Source organism: Etheostoma spectabile, chromosome 8 (assembly GCF_008692095.1).
Source record: "Etheostoma spectabile isolate EspeVRDwgs_2016 chromosome 8, UIUC_Espe_1.0, whole genome shotgun sequence".
Taxonomy (NCBI): Eukaryota; Metazoa; Chordata; class Actinopteri; order Perciformes; family Percidae; genus Etheostoma; species Etheostoma spectabile.
Window position 1 is genome coordinate 24,682,931 of NC_045740.1, and position 9,985 is coordinate 24,692,915.

The following is a 9,985-nucleotide window of genomic DNA, read 5'->3' on the forward strand; positions in this document are numbered from 1 at the left end:
CAGATGCAAGCTTTTATTTTGAAAAGTAGAAACTCGGGGATGGCAGAAGGATTTTTTTAGTTTGCCTATAATCTGCATTTATTTTATAGACGAACATATATTTTAAGTGTTTTTATTCATCAGTATGATAGTCTGCATTTCTCTTGTATGATTGCCGTTAACAGCAATCATACAAATTAATTTAAAAAAAAGAAACTCGCGATTTTGCATTTTTGACCCTCTGGATTTACCGTTGGACACGCCTCCGCATGAGACGAGACCGTATGAGACGGGACGGATGACATGGGACGCTCCAGGCTGCAGCAATATACTCTTGAGAGTGACAGATAATTGATTATGTTACAATGCCATTTTTCACCTGAGGAGGATGTGGTGGCGCTGTTTACAACAGCTCTGGGCTTCCAGCACTGCTATCTTCTTCTTCTGCGTTTCCGTCACGGCTCACTCGCAACAATCATTGGAACAGATGCTCCGGGCAGTCGGATAATTGAATAACAGTGATAGGTTCCAGTAACCTTTGCGCTATGGGGGATAAATGAAGCTGGATACGTCCCAGTAACGTACGGTACACGTTAGCGGCCCGGTAGCGAACTGTAACTTGTCGAGCTCGTAAGCCAAACTTAACTGCTGTTGCTAACACAACTAGCTGAACTTGGAGGACCCAGAAAGCTTCCCAATTGGCTTTTTAAAAACAAGTGAGTAACTGCTTACTGTGTCATATACCTAGCAGTTAGCGATATAATTAACGGTAGCTACTCTTCATTGTCGAGTTGGAACGGGCTCCGACCCAGACCCAGACACCTAGCTAGCTACCTAGGACAGAGTCCTCCTGTCTGTTGTAGTGCAACGATTTGCGTGTGCATTTAGTTTCTGTGTTCCTTTATAACCACACATAGCTCAGTAAAAGGTCAGTCCTCACGCTTTAACTTTATACCTGAAAATCAGCAGGGCTGGGACGAAATGCCTTTGTCCTGATTCGATTCTTTCACTATATAGGTAGATGGGTGCCGATTCAATGTGTATTGGAATTTCCATTTATTACAATTCTCTTAGTGCGATTCAATAGGATTGAGTATTGCCGTTTTCGTTTCCTTTTTTTTAGCTAAAACAGAAATTGAATAATATACTTCTGGTGAAACTATGACATGAGACAACTGTTTTCTAGGACGAATGCACATAACGTCTGTCAGTTATTTAGTCTTTCATTTGTAAAGAAGTACATAACATGATTTTTTTTTTGCGTTTTCTGCTTTTGCTCTGTTTTGCAGGAAACTGATGTGCTATCAATGGTACCATATAAAAAGAAATATTTTTTATTTTTTTTTAATCGTTGCAATAAAATCACGATTCATACGATTTTCGATTTATTTATTTTTCCACCCCTAAAGATCAGTTTACTTGTCATGTGTTTAGTTACTGGTTTACATTGCTAATATTATATCGTCTATGGCTCTGGAGAAGCTTTCTAAAGTCTGAAAATACCCATCATGATCTCTTTTTAAGAATTGCTGTCTTCTCTGGTTTACCTAAATTAAGATTTGGTTACTTAATTAATATCAAATTTCATAGGAGCCCAGATGTCTGTCTTAAAGTACTCACTTTGTCTGATCAGCAGCCAAGAAACTCAAAGTATCCCTTCACATTTGTGCAACTGGAAGTAGCAAATACTTCATGGTTTAAGTTTTAGTCAATGAGTTAGGCCTCTTATAATGGTGAATCTTTTATAAAAAATTGTGAAATTATTACTGTTTTGATGGATAGATGGATGGATACTTCATTAATGCCAAAATGGGGAATCACTGCTACAGCAGCAAGTTACATGGACACAGAAAATACAAGAAATATACTAGAAATAATAAGAAAATAAAAAATAAAATCAGATAACAAAAGATTAAAATACCAGAACACCAACTGAAAAAAATACTCACAGGAATGAATTGAATCGGATCAGAAATTAAATGATTTTTCTTAACTGACAATTTTAACTAAAAACCTGTTCAACTTGAAAACCAAGCACTTATCTGCTTTTTCTCCCCTCTCGCGTACTTTAGGAAACATAGGTAACAGGACTGCTCTTGTCATGTAGTCGTTTCATCTTATTGGTCGCCGGTCTAACTCCCTTCTGAGGAAGGGTCTGAGATCATTTTCTAATCACAGCGATGGATGAGGACACCCCAACACTGAAGCCCAGACGCATCCAGAATCAAAACGTGGTTTATCGTCTCGAGAGGCGCAGAATCTGTTCGGGCCGACCCGGAGCTCACTGGTACAGAGTACGCTGCTTCCACCAGAACCTTTTCCCCAACTTCACTGTCGTCAACGTGGAGAAGCCCCCCTGCTTCCTTAGGAAGTTCTCACCTGATGGACGCTGTTTCATCGCCTTCTCTTCTGACCAGACTTCCCTGGAGGTAAGAACAGTTAACCTAGAGTCTTTTCCCCCTCATTATTCCCCTCTAAACTTTGGAGTTAGACATTGTGGTATTTTAATTTTTAATTTTTTTTAATCTTTCAACTGTTGGAACCTTACCTGTATTGCTGTTATATCTGTTTTAGATCTGGGTCTTGTACTTTCCCATTTGCACAAACTGTATACAGATGCTGTACTAGACTCAATATTTATATTTGATATGTGTTTTTTGTGGACCTTTTTGCGTATTTAATGTGTAACTCTATGTTGTCTCGCACTTTTGCAGGTTGTCGTTGAAAATGAGAATTTGTTCTCAATTGGCTTACCTGGTTCAGGGTTTCCACAGGCTCTTTTAAAAGTCTAAAATTTCACAATCAAAATTTTAGGCTTTTAAAAAGTCTTACATTTGCTGAAGTATTAAATAATTTTAAACCGGTCCTAATTTTCCTACGTCCATGCAATGCAACCTCTAATGCTATTTTTTGTTTTATATTCCGTGGTGGTGGTGTTCTTTCTTTCGCCAGTCCACATATAATTTTGCTATATTTCAACTACAAATGAGATCAAGATGTAACTTACATAGCAGCCAATCAGCTTTCATGTTACTGGTGTGAGTCTTTGCCTTCTTCATTGTTTATAAATGTCACAGTATTTTGATATCAGGAATATGATTTATTTCTATTGATGCACACAACACAGTTTTGAGGCACTATAACTCAGGGAAATATCCAGCCTACAGGCACAAAGTTTTGAATAGAAAAAAGACATGGTACTTTGAAAATACTGCATAGATTTGTTAAATTGACAACAATATGAGAGCAGGCCAAAATCATCTGTGTGTCTGTAAACACCCTCGGAACCCAGAGGGATTATTAAGTGCTTGTACTGGTACTCGGTATCAGTGAGTACCCAAATGTTAGTACTTTTACTTTTTCTGAAAAAAAGTGGAATCGAATGGTGCATCCCTACGTAATTTACCAGAGATGGCAATGCGAGGAAAAAGAAAATCCAATCCCAATGTTCCTTCTACAGATATATGAATATCAAGGCTGCCAGGCTGCCCAGGACCTGCTCAGAGGCCAAGAGGGAGAGACTCTTCTAACGGCCAATGACCAGCGTTCCCTCAACATCCGAGGCCGCCTGTTTGATCGCTTCTTCTCCCTGCTCCACGTCACTAATGTGGCCTCAAACGGAGAACACCTCAACCGGGAGTGCAGCCTCTTCACAGACGACTGCCGCTATGTCATTGTTGGGTCGGCAGTGTACGTCCCAGAGGAGCCGCCACCTTACTTTTTTGAGGTAACACCACTGTCACAGTCACCACAAATGTACAAGAAAACTCAGACATAACTAAACTACTTCTTTGCTAAAAATCTACTTTCTAGGGCTGGGCAATATATCAATACTATATCGACATAGGAGGCTAGATATCGTCTTAAATTTTAGATATCGTAATATTGTGAAATGACACTTTTCCTGGTTTAGGGTTAGCATTACAGTAAAGTGATGTTATTTTCTGAACTTACCGGACTGTTCTATTATTTGCCTTTACCCACTTTGTCATGGTATCCACATGATTGATGATTATCACAACTGTCATTGTGCTTTACTTTGTGAAAGCACCAATAGTATTTACAATATAACCGCAATAGCGACATCAATGTATTAGGTCAAAAAATATCGTGGTATTTAATTTTCTCTATTGCCCAGCTCTATGTACTTACCATAGTTTGGCTCTGACTGCCCCTTTTATCCACATTTTACCTACTGCCAGGTGTATCGGAACAACGAATCTGTGACTCCCAACCCTCGGTCTCCTCTAGAAGACTACTCCCTCCACATTATCGACCTCCACACTGGCAGGCTGTGCGACACCAGGTCCTTTAAGTGTGACAAGATCATCCTGTCCCACAACCAGGGCCTGTACCTCTACAGGAACATCCTGGCTGTGCTGTCGGTCCAGCAGCAGACCATACACGTGTTCCAGGTGAGCAGAAGAAAACTTGCACTTCTGGTGAAACGCCACCGAGTTATGTTATGTGTATTTTCCCATCATCTATAAAGGCCGAATGTTCTGAGACATTAATAATTTGGTGTTTAACTTTTTATTTCTTTATTTATTAAAAAGTAGATTTTAAGCTTAGATGTCAGGGGCTATTTACTCAATTTTCTATTCAAATACATTTAATTTGGGGACATTTTGCTGCTGAAGGAACAGATTAAGGCAGCGTTCAGACAGCCAGGAAAAGACGCAGGTCTTTCTATTCGTTTTGAATGGCGGTTGTACGTTTAGGAGGTGGCGGGGTTTGCAAATAAATGCAGCAATCTATGAGGTGTTGTGAGAGTCCCGTACAGAAAACATCACTGCCTTCATCGCTGCCACAAGAAGGTTTTAAAACACTATGATGGTAAAAAAACAAAACACAAGCAATGAACTACCCGGGAGGTTGTTTAATAGCTGAATGTCTCGCTTCTCTCTTTTCTTTCTCTCTCCTATGAAATAAAGGAAACATCAAGCTCCATAAACGATCTGAAGGAAATCATAAATTGTGAAATATAAAGTATACTTGTCCTAACTACATTGGGGGGGCGGTGTTAAAGAACACAACAAGACGTCACACAAATGAGCCGTTTCATTGACACTCCCCCTGCTGCATAACCCTGCAGCAATTCGCTAAGTGCTTTTTTGTTGGTCTGAATGCACCGTAAAACTCCCAATTATCATCTTTTTGTTTTTAACTTCCGTCATCTCTCTTTCTTCTCTCTTTCCCAGGTCACTCCAGAGGGAACATTTCTAGATGTAAGGACTATTGGGCGGTTCTGTTATGAGGACGACCTCCTGACTCTTTCAGCAGTCTACACCGAGGCTCAGGCCGAGAGTCAGCCGGGCTTCCCTCGTCTTTACACCGACAAAACCATCAACTCCCTCAAGCACCGGCTGCTGGTCTACCTCTGGAGGAGGGCTGAGCAGGACGGCAGCGCCACTGCCAAGAGGAGGTATGCAACGTTACTCCCATGCTCTTGTGGATTCTTTTGAAAAAGAGTTTTGTAGCCTAGTCACATGGTGTTTACTTACATGTTGATCTTATTCAGTGTTGCCCATTTCACCAACAAAGTTCTTCAAAGTGCTTTAAACAAAACACCATAAGCACCAAGACAAAGTGCAAAAGAGATACACTGCACACGCACATCTGAATACAATGAAAACCGGTCCTTAAAGAGCCAAGAGCACAAGTTGAAAACAAGCTCAAATAGGGTTGGGCAGGTATAACATAAAATATAAAAAGTTAAAGTGCAGTGTAAGAAATAAATAATCATTTGTTTTTTTTTTAAAAGGCAGCAGCAAACAGCAAATACTTCAGTCTTGACATATAATGTAAGACCTCAGAACTGGAGTGATGTGAGCCACTCTTTTCGGAATCGGTTGCAGCTGATCTTTTATTTAGGGAGACCTCTAAAGCAGGGGTCTTCAACGTTTTCCAGGCCAAGGACCCCCAAACTGATGGCGAGATGGAACGGGGACCCCCTAATTATATATATTGTATAAAATTGTGTTATATCAAACTGGTCCTATAGTGCCATGTGTAAATGTACCTTGTTATTGTGCATTCAATACTAAGATACTCAAATAATACACAGGTTCATATTCATGTTTTTTTTTTAAACATGTGCGAGGCACAGTGAGTAGGGTGGCCATGCCACTGCCATTTATAAACATAACATAACACAATAAACTGATACCTGCCAAGATCAACAATGTCTGTCAATTGCATGTAATCATGCATAAAAGCTATTCAAATGGACATTTTTAAAACATAAATGTGAAAAGGAAAATAAGTGATGCTTGTTAGTGCCACTGGCATGCATAAACATACCTGTTATATTGCATACAATACTGAACTATTAACATAACTGACAGATTCATGTTTTAATTTTAAACATACATGTAGTATGGGAAGTGAATCCTCAAACCATCTATGGATGGCATACATACTCCCACATTAGTGAGATGTCTGACCCTGATGAGTAGCACACAACTTGTCTAACCTTGGACGTATGGAGGTTGTAAGGCAGAGAGTCATATCAGCCTCAGGCTGCAGTCTTGACCTGTATTTGTTTTTCAGGTAGGTGAGTGAGGAAAATCCCCTTTCACAAAGATATGTTGTAGCAAAGGGCAACAGGCTCATCATTGTTTTTGCTGCCAGTTGTGGAAAGTCTTTATGGCAAGATATCCAAAACTGGGTGAGTGGTTTAGTTTCATATATGTTTCTGAACGTGCTGTCAGTGGACAGTTCAATGAGCTGATCCTCCTCTGTCACCGTCAGGAGTGCGCCTTCTGCTGTGTTGTCTCTGAATGGAAACTGTATCCATGTCTTGTCCCTGCAACAGGAGTCGGCCTCAGAAAAGTAGTTCCTAAATTGACCATGGAGCTCCTCCAAGTGCGCAAGAATCGCGTGTGTTACGGGAGGCGAGAGCACAGCAGAATCTCCCAGCTCATCCACTGATGGAAACATGGAAAATATTCCCTCCCCGACACGCTCCTTCCATTTTCTGATTTTTTTGACGAAGCCTTCCATCCTGTCATACAGCTGAAAGGAATATGTGTTGCGACCTTGCATAGAACTGTTAAGTTTGTTCAGCTCAGCGAAAATGTCAGCAAGATATGCAAGTTTGGTGATCCAGACACTGTCGCTGAAAAGTGCAGCCAGCTCTGTGCGCTTTTGGAGAAGTAAGAACTCCCAAATAGACGTGCGTAATTCTAACACACGTGCCAACACTGTTCGGCGTGAAAGCCAGCGCACCTCAGAATGGTACAGTAGCCCAGTGTGCTCCTCTCCTTCAGCAGCGCAGAGATTAGAGAAGAGTCATGTTTGCAAAGCACTTTTCTTGACTATATTCACAACTTTCACGACCGAGTCCATGACATCAGACAGTTCAGCGCTCATGTCCTTGGCGACAAGTGACTCTCTGTGCAACATGCAGTGCGTCCAAATCACCTCTGGAGCCACATCCCTGACAAGCGCGATTAGGCCACTTTTTAATCCAGCCATGGCTCTTGCGCCGTCGGTGCACAGTGCGACACATTTTGCCCATGAAATGTAATTTTCTCTGAAGAAAGCGTCAATCACTTTGAAGATTTCAGCACTTGTTGTGCGTTCAGGAAGGCGCTTACAAAAATAAAATTCCTCCTGCATTTCATTCTGATCCACAAAGCGCACAAACGCCAGAAGCTGCGCGTCCTTTGACACATCCGTTGATTCATCCAGCTGTAATGCAAATGCATCTGCCAATCTCAGCTTCTCTATCAGTTGCACCCTCACATCTGATGCCATCTCGTCAATACGGCGAGCAATGGTTGTGTCCGACAATGGAACAGTTTTCAGTTTATTAATGTCAATATCATTCCCATACATTGTTTTACACATGTCAGTTGCTGAAGGCAATATTAAATCCTCTCCAAGTGTGTATGGCTGTTTCTTTTGGGCAATCCAAAGAGCAACTTGATAAGAGCATTTCAAAGCTAGCTCATCAACTTTGGCTGATTTTTTTCATCAATGTATGTTGGCCTTGGAGGGATTTGAGACAAGTTTGGAAGTATTCAACGGGTCTGTCTTTTAAGTGGCTGTGGGTTGTCTCCAAGTGACGCTGCAGCTTTGATGGCTTCATAGACTCGTTTGACAGCACAGTAGAACAAATGACACACATTGGAAATTCAATGTCATCTGTCTGCTTGAAGGTAAACTCAAACTTCAGGTAATTGTCTGTATATTTTCAGGTCTTCTCTCTTTTACGCTTACCCGTTACAGCTGCGGGGCCTACAGCAGGCAGGCCTACATCGTCACTTTTATTTTCACCTGCGGTTTCTGAGGTGGGGGGTAGGCCTCTCTTTTGTACTTGTTTTTTTTTTTGTCGTGTCACAAAACGATCCATTTTTAATTTTTTAGATCCAAACATAAGCACTAGCCGCTAGCATAATAAGAATCACAGGGAACCTGACAGAGCCAGCGTGTCACATACGGCCTTGTGATTGGCAGAGCAGCAATAGGGGCGGGAAAGCTGTTACAGCCTTTGAGTTTGCTTTTTTTAACTTCTTAACTTTTATTCTCTTTTTGTTCGTTCTTATTTGTTCACTGTAACTCTGTGAAGTCCTGCCCTCTCTAAAGATGTTATTTGAGAGGGTCTTCGTGTTGTTTTAATGCCGCTTCCACACGCTGCCGTTGTTTCCTCCGGAGAACAGCTGATGGCACTAATGCCGGCCGGCCGGCTTGGTGGACATAACGGCTGATTGACCACCTGAACTCTGGAGAAAAGTCACTGGGGATGCAGAGGAGGGAAGCAACGTCGGGGGAAGAGAGGAAGGTGGGGACGGGACGGGGGTTTATGGAGAAGATTGAAGCAGAGTCTCTCCTCTGTTGTTATGGTGAATGTACGGTCTCCATAGCAACAAGATGAAGCGCTAACGGCATTAACGCAGAGTACCGGGAGTTCATTTGATTCACTGAGACATGGCTGCACAGGGACATTACGAACAATATAATATATCATATATATATATATATATATATATATATATATATATATATATATATATATAATATATATATATATATTTATATATATATATTATATATATATTATATATATATAAATATATATATAATTATATATATATATATATTATATATATATATATACAATATAATATATTATATATATATATATATATATAATTATTATATTATATATGTATATATACAATATATATTTGTATATATATATATATATACACATATATATATTATATAATTTATATATATATTTATTTTATAAATATATATATATATATATATATATATAATTATGTAAATATTATTTATATTATTAATTTATATGTTTAGTTATAATAGATATAGATATATATTTATATATATCTATATATATATATATACTTATACATATTTGATTCCTGATGGGACTGTTGTGAATGAAACGGTGCCCAGCTTGAAAGAGCTCCTTGTGTCGTGAATGTGTGCATAGGGTTAGGGTTATTTATCTGTTTACCACAGTGTGTTGAATTCATGTTAATGTGTATTTAAAGACTTCAATTAGTGGAAAAAATAAATAAATATAAATAATATAAATAAATATTTAAAAAAGTCTAATCAACCAAAACTTTCGCGACCCCCATGCAGTACCTCCGCGGACCCCCTAGGGGTCGGGGACCCCCTGTTGAAGACCCCTGCTCTAAAGGTTATGTGAAGATAAATGCATGGTTTTACCAAATCCCGCTGAGACATAAGTCCTTCAACCTTTCAATCAAGGGCCCTAGTGTTTCCATGTGGTATCGTTGTTGGTGCCATAAGTGGACGTAGCGGGATACAGCAGGGTTCAGCACGACATTTCAGGGCATCGCAGAGCGTAGCAGGGTATAGCGGGGACTGCATCAGGACCACGACGACAGCTGCAACCAAGATCCTTTTGCCAACCTAATCCAAGGAAATAAGCTGGGACAAAAAAAACATTAGGATACCGGGGAGTAAACTCCCCAGAGCTAGGTTAGTAACAAGCATTTCTGGG

At 40.0% G+C, this 9,985-nt stretch overlaps 1 protein-coding gene across 1 annotated transcript in view; it reads left to right on the top strand.

Annotated features, from left to right (window-relative positions):
• The first annotated feature begins 425 nt into the window (after window positions 1–425).
• Window positions 426–9,985, top strand: part of det1 (DET1 partner of COP1 E3 ubiquitin ligase) — a 21,344-nt gene continuing 11,784 nt past the window's right edge. Inside the window, exons 1-5 of the mRNA XM_032524072.1 lie at window positions 426–695; window positions 2,052–2,408; window positions 3,440–3,706; window positions 4,182–4,394; window positions 5,181–5,404. Of these exons, the coding sequence (XP_032379963.1) occupies window positions 2,160–2,408; window positions 3,440–3,706; window positions 4,182–4,394; window positions 5,181–5,404 (953 nt within the window). The 5' untranslated portion in view covers window positions 426–695; window positions 2,052–2,159. The remainder of the gene's footprint in view (window positions 696–2,051; window positions 2,409–3,439; window positions 3,707–4,181; window positions 4,395–5,180; window positions 5,405–9,985) is intronic.